This window comes from Adiantum capillus-veneris, chromosome 16 (genome assembly GCF_014529385.1).
Source record: "Adiantum capillus-veneris isolate H3 chromosome 16, ASM1452938v2, whole genome shotgun sequence".
NCBI classification, from domain to species: Eukaryota; Viridiplantae; Streptophyta; class Polypodiopsida; order Polypodiales; family Pteridaceae; genus Adiantum; species Adiantum capillus-veneris.
This window is the reverse complement of record NC_140946.1, coordinates 30,665,729-30,677,713: the sequence shown is the minus strand read 5'-3', so window position 1 is coordinate 30,677,713 and position 11,985 is coordinate 30,665,729. Positions and strand designations below refer to the sequence as shown.

At 41.1% G+C, this 11,985-nt stretch overlaps 1 protein-coding gene and 1 pseudogene across 1 annotated transcript; one reads left to right on the top strand and one right to left on the bottom strand.

Annotated features, from left to right (window-relative positions):
* Nucleotides 1-8,439: 8,439 nt before the first annotated feature.
* Nucleotides 8,440-9,499, bottom strand: LOC147438802 (uncharacterized). Its single transcript, XM_086484196.1, has 2 exons — nucleotides 9,396-9,499; nucleotides 8,440-9,219 (listed from the first exon to the last, which is right to left on the bottom strand). Exon 2 carries the CDS (start codon nucleotides 9,194-9,196, stop codon nucleotides 8,693-8,695), a length of 504 nt encoding a protein of 167 aa, XP_086340322.1. The 5' UTR covers nucleotides 9,197-9,219; nucleotides 9,396-9,499; the 3' UTR covers nucleotides 8,440-8,692.
* LOC147438801 (uncharacterized) lies at nucleotides 9,470-10,552 on the top strand (annotated as a pseudogene).
* Nucleotides 10,553-11,985: the final 1,433 nt, after the last annotated feature.

The following is an 11,985-nucleotide window of genomic DNA, read 5'->3' as shown; positions in this document are numbered from 1 at the left end:
AGAAGCTTGTCATACATATTTTGTTTGGGAGTTAGCATGAGCCACGATGCTCTAACTCTCAGCTAGAAATGGGCCAAGATGCCATTCACATTCGTTTTCATCGGTTTACCGATTGAACACTAATTGTAGTAAGAGCTAGGAGCCACACACAGGCTGGCTAAGAGCCATTGTCGGATCTTGCATACGACCCAACTATTGCCATTCCTTGGGTGATTTTTCTCAGGATCAAACAGATTTTCCCATCAAAGTACACATCGAACATCATTACGTTAATGGACGAGCAGGAGTCTTGTCATTTCGGAGGATTAGGGTGTCATTTTTGCACTATATGTTTCTAGTGCGACACTCAAGTTGAGTTTTTCATACTCTTGCACTTACATCAGCTGATCTATACCATGGAGTCTAGAGGTAGCAAATAGTTGAGACAGCATGGTTGTTGATACGAGCTAGGCATCTCACTTGTGTGGATGTCTTGCTCTCTCTATAGCACTACGAGTGTTTATGGCATCACAGTTTTGGGGTACGACCCAGCGGGTGCTTACTAAATCACCCCATACGCATTGAGGATCACAATTTGATCTTTTAAATTTTCAAGGAAAGAATTCCGCCATCCACCACGCGGTAGCGGCAAAGTTCAACTTTTTGAGTTGATTCTCATCATTCTGTACATGGTTAACTAGGTTGGTCACCGTTAGCGGCTAGTTGCACGGTTCTACAAAGGGTCTTACCAAGGCGTTTGACTACCTAGCTTCTACCCAATGGATTTGGCTTGCGAAGGCAACACCCAGGGTTTCCAATGCAATGATGCTTGTTTTTTCACATGTGGACGACGTGTTCCTCTGTATTTGAATACGGGCAAGTGAACATTCAGTTCAATCTCCAGGTATGCATCTATTGATTTGGTGTTATTCCAGTTTCTGGTATGCATTGCTTGGTTCTTTCAAGTCGTTTAAATACGCTTGAATATTTCAGGGCCATGCCAAGGGCATGTCACAACAAGTATTTTGGGTCGTAGTGTCCAATGTAGATTATGTTGTTATGAAACCATTGTGATTCAATTTGGCACATGTTGTCACATGGGATACAACATGGTCTAGGGACTCAAGGAGTTCGGTTTAGCCAGTGTGGAGGAAAGAATGAGGGTCCCTCTCACTTTTGTCACGAGTGTTTAGAGTTACCTCTACACACAAGTACATCTTGTACTTGAAGGATGTTCTTTTTTACACATCCTTACATGAGACATATTCCACATGTGGAGAATATGAGTCTCTGGACTGACACTGACGCCATTATTTCAATTATGCGTCACGACAAAGTCCCTAGGTGCTGGTCACATCTGTTTTCTAGACCATTTTTAGCACGACGTATTAGGAGCAATTTTGCCAGAAATTTTTGAATACTTAGAATGACTTGTTAAGGTACAAGTATTGCTAAACAACATTACAGATGGTTGTTTATACATATAGCCAGGCCTCGGAGGGTTCACTATGTGTAAAACTACCATATCACGTGCATTCAAGACATGTTTGTAAAAACCCCTTATCTGTGAATTTTGTTAAGAATATAATGTACCCTTTTCTTTCAAAATCTGTAATTTTTTTTCAAATTTGAAAAAATAATATCCTTCTGTATATATATTTCTGAAAGTTTCGAGAACTTTAAATGCCCTTCTGTTGAACTCACGTGATATGTTACATTTTTATTAGGTGACCTCCCCGGGAGCCAGGCTATAAGTTGTTAATGAAAAAGTTTCATTGTCTGTACCTAGAAGTGATCAATGTTTCACCTTCTATTGTGATTCAGATGTTTCAACAAGGCTTGCAAAAGATTGCAACTAAAAGTATTTAGTTTCTTTTCAAAACTATTTACATTCCTTTTAATGCGTGCTAGGCGCATCACATTTGCCACAAGCATTGGCAATGATCATTATGGATATACATGTTCAGGTTAGTTTTTGCTAAATGCATGCACACTAGGTGGTATGGGCCCTATTGTTTAGCAAAGGCTGATTTGGAACAGCATGCATATTCCTCGGGTTGTTGCTTATGAAGCATTCTGCACTCTATGTGCACTATCTCTATGGGATTACTTTTGGGTCTACTAATCACCAATCGAGGTCATGGCTCGGTTTGGGCGTTTGTAGTTTTTTTTCAAGTTAACCAAGATGGTTATTTCAGACATTGTTGATTCCTCACCAATGTTATACACTACTATGACTCCCCGTTTATCAGTCATCTGGGACAACTATCTGTAAACCGTGAGGAAAACACACCTCAGTAGTGTAAGTTATCCAAGGGGATAGGAAGATTACAAAGAGTAATTTTGTGCTAAATGATCTGCTAAGAACATACGTTAGCACAACGCATTTCTGAATAGATGATTTTCTCCCTATTCTAGAATTTGCTTAAGTACGGTTCTCGACTTTGAACACCTGTTGTGGTGGGGTTGGAGATTGTGTCAATACTTTCATACGTCAAGGAATTACCAGGTGTGCTCAAAAAATATGTTGGCAAGTAACCTTCATTAGGGATGAACATGTAGTTCTTTGTGTTCCAAACTATTCAGAATTCTAACAAGAGGACACTCCCTATCTATGAACTTTTCAAGATAATCACGCGAGTAGGAAATCCGGCTCACAACTGCATGGAAAGTTATGCCAAGGTTTTCTTGCATTATTCCAGTACCTTCAGAAGATCTGAAAACTGGTTATGCCTTTCGACAACTCTTAGTTGTGGTTACTCCTTTACAGTACTCAAGTGAGTTATAAATGGAGTTACCAATTAGACCCAAGTGACTCTTAGTTATGGTTACTCCAAGTTTACAGTACTCAAGTGAGTTATAAATGGAGTTACCATTTAGACCCGAGTGGTTGCAAAAGGACAACCTTGAAAATCAAGATGTTGCTCTTGGTTTCATTGAACCTCCTCACTGCACCAATTACCGGTCATACAGACAACTGGCTCACGTATGGGACGTCAATAAAGAAAACATCAGTATTCTTAAGAAGATATTACTACTTGTGTTTTCGAGGGGGGAGTAATGTCAGTACAAGGGTCCTACGAGGCAAGGCCCAACCTAGGGAGTCAGGGACCTAGGCCAAGGGCCTGGACTGGACCAGTGCGGACTGGGGATCCTCTTAGGGCAAGAGCTAGGAGCTAGGCCTATATAAGGGGCAATAGGGAGGAGGATCCTATGTTCAGTTACCCTAGGTCTTATATCAAGTGCTAGGAGCTAGCCATTCTAAGGGGTGGTAGGGAGGAGGATCCCAGGTTCAGTTACCCTAGGTCTTACAATAAGACTTTGGAAAAGAGAAACAAGGATCTCGAGTTAGAGTTGAAGCTAGAGCAATCACAAAGACAAGACCTTGCACTGATGCGGGTCCAAAGAGAAGAGCAACTGCTCAAAGAAATAGCCGAATTAAAAAGAGTTAATCGAAAGCTGAGTGAGGGACAACCAGAACATTAAGAAGAAGCATGTACCTCTGAGCAACCAACTATTGACATTTCCTTAGTCTCTTTTGCTGATATGGAAACACAGCCGACAGAAGGGCTAGAAGGAGAAGCAGATTTTCAAGTACCACTCTCTCAAGCTGAGCAAGTGCCCATGGTCCAGCTTTCTAAAGCTGAGGTAGATGCACTAAAGGAATAGGTTTCCCAAGAAAAGGATGCTGAATAGAAAGCAGCAATGGATTGGGAGTTGAGAGTTCTTCACTCCGTTGATGTAACTCAACTCACTCCTGACCAAATCAATGCACAGTGGCATCAACAATCATTGCCATACCCTTTGATCAAAGTAGAGCTATTACAGGTAAAGGAAAGACTATACAAAGATATGCAAGCAGAAGGCTCAGAGGATATCCACCCCAAGTGGAGAAAGAGATGGTTGAACAAGAATTCAAGATATCTGATTTTGTTCACAAGAGCACCTGCAGCACTCCAGAAAGACCCAACATTTTGTCATGTACCAAGGGTAAGGACTTGGCAAGCATACAAGGCACTAAAAAAGAGGAGGCCTACATGGCTAAACTATTCGCGTCTACCAGCTCCAGAGTAGGGAACACCCTCCAGAGCAGTAGGGAACACCAACAGAGGAATACATGGTGAAAACCCCAACGGGCACCGTGACTTTCTTCAAGAGCCTCCCCGACCTATCATGTGCCATGTTGTATAAGATTTGCAGAATGCTGCTCACATGTATAGCTTTTCACGAGCCAGAGCAAGCAGGAGCACCATGGATGTCTTTCCTTGAAGACAATAAGGGCCTCTATTATGACTTAAGTGGCCACCCTTCCGAAGAAGTCCTTTACGACTTCTACGCCCGATGCATATTTTTTCCCTCTAGCAATATGTTGGCGTTTGAGGAAGCATTATATACAGGTTTCTTCACTTGGCGAACGAAGATATTTGGGCCAGTGATTAGTAACCTTACATCCAAATTTGTTCGCTATTCAGTCATTGAGCTTAAAAACAAAGTGACCATGAAATTCTTGCATGTTCTTGACAAAGAGAGAAGACTCAGATATGAGAAAGCACTCCACGCGCTTAAAGACCGCCTCACCAGCCGTCAACCCAAAGACTACTTCAGTCCATGAAGTTTTGTCAAGGGATGACACAGTCAAGGAGGGGGGAAATGTAAGCAGCAAGCTAACTCGGATAACTCAGATAACATTTTTCAGAGCTTTTATTGTAAAAACACTTATTATTTTGATGAATCGAGAATGTTGTAACTGCTACTTTCTAGATAAACATTATAATTGATGAGCCGGCGCTACAAGCTTCTAAATTGTATCAACCTATCTTTAGTTAGAGCTCTTAGATTATTGGTTTTGACCACAAAAACCTTGGCTAAGGTGTAAAAGCCAATTTTTGTAAGCATTTTATAAGTTTTTGGATAATAGAAACACAGTGTGAGCTAGCGGCGCTCCCTTCTCTCCTTCTCGCTTCCTACTCCCTTCCTGATTGTCACATTGCAGTGTAGCCTATTGCATTGCAATCATAGGTAAGAGCTCTACGCATTGACGTAAGCATTTCATGGTAATCCATAGCTTTTGGCGTCGCCGACCCGCAGCCTAATTTCATCATAAGTAGGAATTGAAGCTTCAAAATCATAAACTAAGTATAGGCGGGGTATTGGGGCATCATTGCTAAACATTTAGATACATTCTGGGTCGAAAACGACTAAGTCAAAAACTCACTGTTGTTAATAATCGTGATTTTTTCACTTGACCTAAAGTGAGATTTGAAACCATAAGCATGTGTGCTTAGGTCTTATAAAAATGTCCTAGAAGTTTTGTAACGTTTGGATGTCATTTGATGCTGTAACGGATGTGATTTATTTGCCGATGAGAGATTAGCTTTTGATGATTTCAGTCATTCGAGTGTAGCTTGAGTTAGATGCAAGTTGTTTGTTGTTTTCCAAGAGATTGACAACCTCTTGGAGCCTCTATGCACTAGTCGAGTGAGATTCGTCCCATGGATTGACAATTATATTTGTGGTTCTCGCTATGTCTGCAATAAGATAGGAGTGAGGTTAGACACCCGTTCCACACCATTGCACTTCATCCTTTGAAACCAGCCAAACCACTGTATGTGTGTTAGATATGTGTGACCCAACTGTGTCTCCAAATTTTGCCACCGAAATATGAAGTTGTGTTTGATGAAATATTTTAGATGCTTTGCAAAAAGGCCATGGAAAGAAGCACCTAACATTCTTTGTAGAACCAAGTCCTTTCTTTTCTTTTTCTTCCATCGTCAGCCACACGTCCACTGCCGATGTCCATGAACACCTTGACAGACACCTCCTTGTTATCGTTGGAAATCTCATCTGGACAGAAGGGCAACGTGGTTATGCCACATTGAGAACATTCCCTGACCAAGCATTCCTTTGCATGGAACTCGTTGTCAACCAGCCTTGGACACAAAATGGATTCCCATTGTAAACTACTTGTGTGCTGCCATACTACCTGGTTTACAGAGCACTGAGTTGCATCATTATTGCTACAATACACGGAACATCTGCAGGTATGAGATTTTCCATGATGCCCAAACTTATTTTTCCACATGTGATTGAAAGCCTCCTTGAGGAATAGCATTTTCACATGATACACACGGCAACAAGTATACCGTTCTTTTAGTTTTCGAACAAAGAATGGCATCAAGGCCTCAAAATACCTAAGACAATTCGATTGTGGGGTGCGTTCATTCAAATCTCTTGTACAGTTCCATGTGAGATACAAAAACAATGTAGTTAGAATCCTTGAAGATGACACAAAGATGCAAGCTTCAAAAGTTACTATAACCAGACCCAAAAGTTGATAGTAAAGTACCAAATTTGAAACTAAGAATTCAGCTAGGAGAGAATTCAGCACAATACTAGCCTCAGAGACTTAGTACTATGCAAATAGTACCAAGCAATTGTAAAGTACCAAAATGAGTGCTTTGGGTACTGATTAGCCTTAAGTTTTGTAAGGTCATTGGATGAAGTACCAAAGTATTAATTACCTAGTAATGTGCAAATACTACCCACAATATTATAAAGCACCAAGTTTGGAACTCTGGGTACCAGTCTGGTACTATGCAGATTGCAAAATACCAAGATTGGTGGTTTGGGTGTTGTATAGCTCTAAGTTTCGAAGAATCATTTGATGAACTACCAAAATTCCAAAGTCTCAATGACTTGGTACGGTGCAAATACTACACACAGCATTGTGAAGTACCATGTTGGGAACTGTGGGTATTCTAAAGTTAAGATTACCAAACAAAGAATACTACAAAGAGACATGATAATAGCAGTCCCATGGAGGGCCCATGGACTTGGTACTAAGAGAAAATACCCAAGACATCCTAAAGTACCAAAATTGGTGGTTTGGGTGATGTACAACTCTAAGTTTCAAAGAATCATTTGATGAAATACCAAAGTGTCTCAATGACTTGGTACTGTGAAAATACTACACACAGCATTGTGAAGTACCACGTTGGGAACTCTGGGTACTCTAAAGTTAAGATTACCAAACAAAAACCACTACAAAGAGACATGATAATAGCAGTCCCATGAACTTGGTAATATCTCGTACTGAGAGATAGTACCCAAGCCATCCTAAAGTACCAAGATTGGTGCTTTGTTCAACTCTAAGAATCATTTGAAGTACCAAAGTTCCAAAGTCTCAATGACTTGGTATTGTGTAAATACTAGCAACAACATTGTAAAGTGCCAAGTTGGGAACTCTCAGCACTCTAAAGTTAAGATAACCACACACACCCATGCAAACTCTCAGCCATGTGCACCAACTGCTTGATTTGGTCATTGATGCTCTCTCTCTCTCTCTCTCTCTCTCTCTCTTCAGTCTCCTTTCAACTGTTCATGAGCTGACCTGCCTCTTCATCTCCTATCCGGGTAGAGGTGTTGTGCCTCTTTACCTCCTGCATGGAGTCGGCTCAAGCGCATCGACTTCTCGGCTGCCTAGCTCACCACTCTCGCTGTCGCTTTTCCTCAGCTCTTCCGCTCCCACTTTCCTTTGTTGTAGTTGTAGCGACAAGGTTTGCACGAAAACGATTCTCCCTAATAGAGTAGTATAGATACCCTCTTTCCTTTAATGATGACTCCACTTTGTCTATCAAACCAATCACAAAAAATTTCATTTTTTTTGTCTTCAAAAATATTTCTAGCCAAAAAAAAAGGGAAACTCAATTCTATGGCCTTTGCCCTTTGGGCAAGCCAAAAAATATGGGGTTTGGGGATGGGGGTTTTTTGCGCCGGGGGGGGGGGGGGGGGGGGGGATGGATGAGAATGTGGAGTGAACATAGACAGTGTAGGAGAGGCAATATCATATGTTCATATCCTTAGGAAAAAACTTATTTGCACTATATCTTCAAGCAATGAAATTTGAAAATTACATTTCAAAGCGTGTTTGCATTCAATTCACAGGTTATCGCTAGCAGTAGCTATGAAGACATTTCAAATAGGAGCTGCTAAACATCATAGAAATTGAATTGAGTAAATAAGTTGACCACCAAAAAGTTTTACATAAACTTATGATAGTATTAACAAAAAACTCATCCTTTAGAAGGTTTAATAGCTATAATAACCTAAGGGATTCACTAGTAATAGCAAAGGGGCGTCACTTGCATGCATCAAATTCCCCTTTTTTGATCCCTATATACGGGAGCATTCTTTGTAAGATGCACCTTTTCTCTCCTATAAAACCTCCCTGCCTTACAGTGATGTGTTACCATATGGTAACTCTCAGTCAATCCCCTCCCTTGGGATTAGTATGTTCACTTGCTTTCTTGTCATGGTATGGCAATGGCGAGCTCTTTATGCATATTCATTGAGCAAAGGATTTAAATGTGCTTTTCTTAAAAATATTATGCTATTATATTATTATTGACAATGTTGAAAATTAGTTTTTTTTTTCCATAAGCGCGATGAATTTTAATTAGAGAGAATCAAAGATTACATCTGATTAGCCACGGAGGGCTAAACTGGATATACCGGGGGTGGGGGATGTAGCATATGGGGTGGCGAAGAAAATGAGTTGTGTCAATTCATAAGTAAGCAAAAATCTATCTGTATTGCTGCCAAAAGATACTCTCCCTTCACGTTAGCCAGATAGACCATACACTCGTGGCCATAAAACCATGGATACCTTGAAAGCAATGTAGCTAGGCCTTATTTGGGACGACAGCAGAGAAAATTAACGAATGACTTGGTCATTGTTGGGCTGGCATTGGTGAATAAGATGGATCCGCCCATACAAGTGGGAGAGGTGGATGGGGTGGGTAGGGCCGTTGTCACGGTAAGACATCATGAGGTTGAGGTTGTCGTTTTGAAAGCAAACGGTCTTGGAGGGGTCCTTCATGATCCATTGGGGGAAGAAGATGGCGGTCGAGATCTCGCGGTTGTCCAAGTCCACGACTTGGCTCACGCAAGTCCCTGTGGGCTCTGTCCAACTTACCATGTATACTTGATGTTGGCGGCCGACGTCGTGGCTTGAGGATGCCATCAACCCCTTCATGTGCACCTTCTGCCCCTTCACCGTCCTCCCTCCCACCAGCCCCGATCGCACTCGATAATCGATGGTGTCCTCATTCTTGTAGTACACCTCATACTCCCATCCGTTGCTGTAAGTGTACACCAGATGCTTTCCCACCAGCCCTGACATGTCCCACTCTGGCTCAGCAAAGACTTTGCAGGCCATTTAGCTATAGCAGGAATGGCTTTCTTCAAACCAAATGAAGAAACAGTTAGGATAGCATCATAGCATGGAGTGTTCAAATCAACAAACCCATTCCGGACGAGAGCGCAAGCCAGCCGATGAGTCTGTGAGAGTGTGTGTGTGTGTGTGTGTGTGTGTGAGAGAGAGAGAGAGAGAGAGAGAGAGAGAGAATCGAGATCACCTGTTCCCCGGATTATAAGATAAGACGCGATCGCCGGCTTAGAAAGCACACGCGCCTCCCTCCTCACAGCGCCGATGAAAGGCTTGGCAGCTACTCGCGTGCCATGGCCATTTATATATGCATGTGCCATGTGCCATGTGATTGCATGTGTCATTGAGATGCTACCATTTTTTGGCTTTTCAAAACAGCCTTTCATATTTTAGAGCTGGGTCCCACCGAGGGACATAGAGGACTTGCAAAGCTTCATGAAAGTCCAAATGTTCGTCCTGCAGTGCTACTACCCCCTTGGCAAAAGTGTATCAGCGGCTTCAATGCCTCGATTCACCACCTCATGTGAACCCACTGGCTTGCTCTGCTAGTGACAAAAAAAAATTATCTAGGGATGTTTTAAAAAAGAAAGAGGCAACGTGGTATTTTTTGAATGTCCCGCCATCTCAACACCCCCACACACACACACACACAAACAGCCATCTCTCTGTCTCTATTTTGTCATCTCTTTCTCTCTCTCTCTCTCTCTCTCTCTCTCTCTCTCTCTCTCCCCTTGGCAAGCTACTGCTCCAGCTCACATGATGGATCGCAAAGCGGTCATGCAGATCCTTCTAGCAATCAACCCGATAGTCCTTTCTTATCCAATTAAGCTATTCGAGTCCATGATCACGCTTTACGATACATTGGTGGAATCATAGTGGCTTGTATAGATTGTGTCAAGGTCAAGATCGGCTTGCAGGTCTAGTGGTGCAGCATATGGGGCTAAGTATTTCATAATACATTGAGGGAGATGGTGGCTATGTCCTATTGCCTTGGTTTATGATTCCCTTCCAACGTCCAAAGCTGGTTAGTGCCATCCACAGGAGGTTCAACTTCATGTAGCCCTTAACAAGGATCATTGTGGAGAGGGCGTTTGGTCGCCTAAAAACATGGAAGTATGTCAATGGCATCATTCATAATCCAAACATAAGCACTCTACCAAGTGAAATTCATGCATGCTGCATTCTTCACAATATTATGATAGACATTGATGTAAAAGAGGAAGTACGACAGATTGTCGGCATCAAAAAGACCCTCTTATCGACAATCCTTTCCTAGGAGACACTGTTAGAGACATTGCGGACACTCTTGAAGTCATAGGGACTCGACTGGAGTATTTGGAGATGTAGGGAATTTTTTGATTGTACATCTATGTGAAATGTGTGTAATTGAATGGCTTCACATAATGTATATGTGTCAGAGACGCATCTTGCTGCCCAACATTTATGAATAAGAGTACTGATGTTTCTTTTCTCCTTTGGAGTATATGGATCATATGTGGTATGGCAAGAAAGTAGGTGTCTCATATAGATCTTGCATGCATACATCATGCCATGCATTAAGCTCTTCCTTTTGTGCAAGCATAATTGCAAAAATCTCCATGTCCTATACAGCTTTATGCTCATCAAGAATCTCATGTCTTGCATAATTTCAAGCGGCATTTTATGTATTTGGCATATTGCTTATTTATTGTGAGGCTATGCAATCACGCATCTCGTCCTTTCTAAATGAAAACTCCAATCAACAAGCAAGCCAAATCTCTCATCAGACCTAGCAAGCCAAATTAACCAAGCAAGCCAAATGTCTTATCAGACCAAGCAAGTCCCCTGCTCACATGCAAAAAGACCATTTAAGATATGTATCTTTCTTTTAGAGTAAATGGGCACAGTGTTAGAAAAAAACCAGGGTTTACTGTATTTTAATCGGCTGAAATCCTAAAATCCTGGTTAGATTTTGAGCTTGCCTTTTTCACAAATTTTAGTGTAATTACCGACAAAAGCTTTAAATTTTGACCTAAAAACCGGGAGAGTTTCAAGCTTGCCCTTATTTTATTTGGTTAGGAAAAATGTATTTTTCTAGCCCTGAATGGGTGGTTCTAGCAAATTAATCGGCGTATAAAGATAGTTAGCTTTGACAATCCAGTCTTCCTATAAAGCACAAGATAGCATTTAAAACTCAAAATCAACACACAAAGCAAAGGTACAAGATAGCATATGCATTTACAACATAGCATTGCCTTTGAATAAAGACATATATGGGCTCATACAATCAAAGCATAGATAACAAGGTAAAGATTTACGGTGGCCTAGAGAGAGAGAGAGAGAGAGAGAGAGAGAGAGAGAGAGAGAGAGAGAGAGCTACCTCGACTCCAACGAAGTGAGAGAGTGGGAGGGCACTCCCATATGCACACATTAAAATCCAAAAGAGTTCAAATGCCACATGAAGAACATCCAACAATTCAATTCAATGGTAAAGGAATTGCACCAAAAAACTTCGATTTTCCTTATGTCCTTATGTAGAAGTGTTCTATTAATTGATCTCATGAAATTATAAAACATATAAAATATTAGTGAGAGTTTAGGAATTGATCTAATTCTTGTATAAATATATCAATAAAACAAATAACACAATAACATGATGCATGCTATTAAATGAAATAAATCCATAACTTTAGATAGACATGAATATTGAAAATGTCTAAACCTAATCCGTAATAATAATACATGCGATCAAAGTAACAAGGTGACATTTACGTATCAAAACAAAAAGTTTTTTTTTTTAA

What these genes read in the sequence shown, in the direction of transcription:
- LOC147438802 (XM_086484196.1), bottom strand. Translation starts at nt 9,196, where the DNA reads ATGGCCTGCAAAGTCTTTGCTGAGCCAGAGTGGGACATGTCAGGGCTG.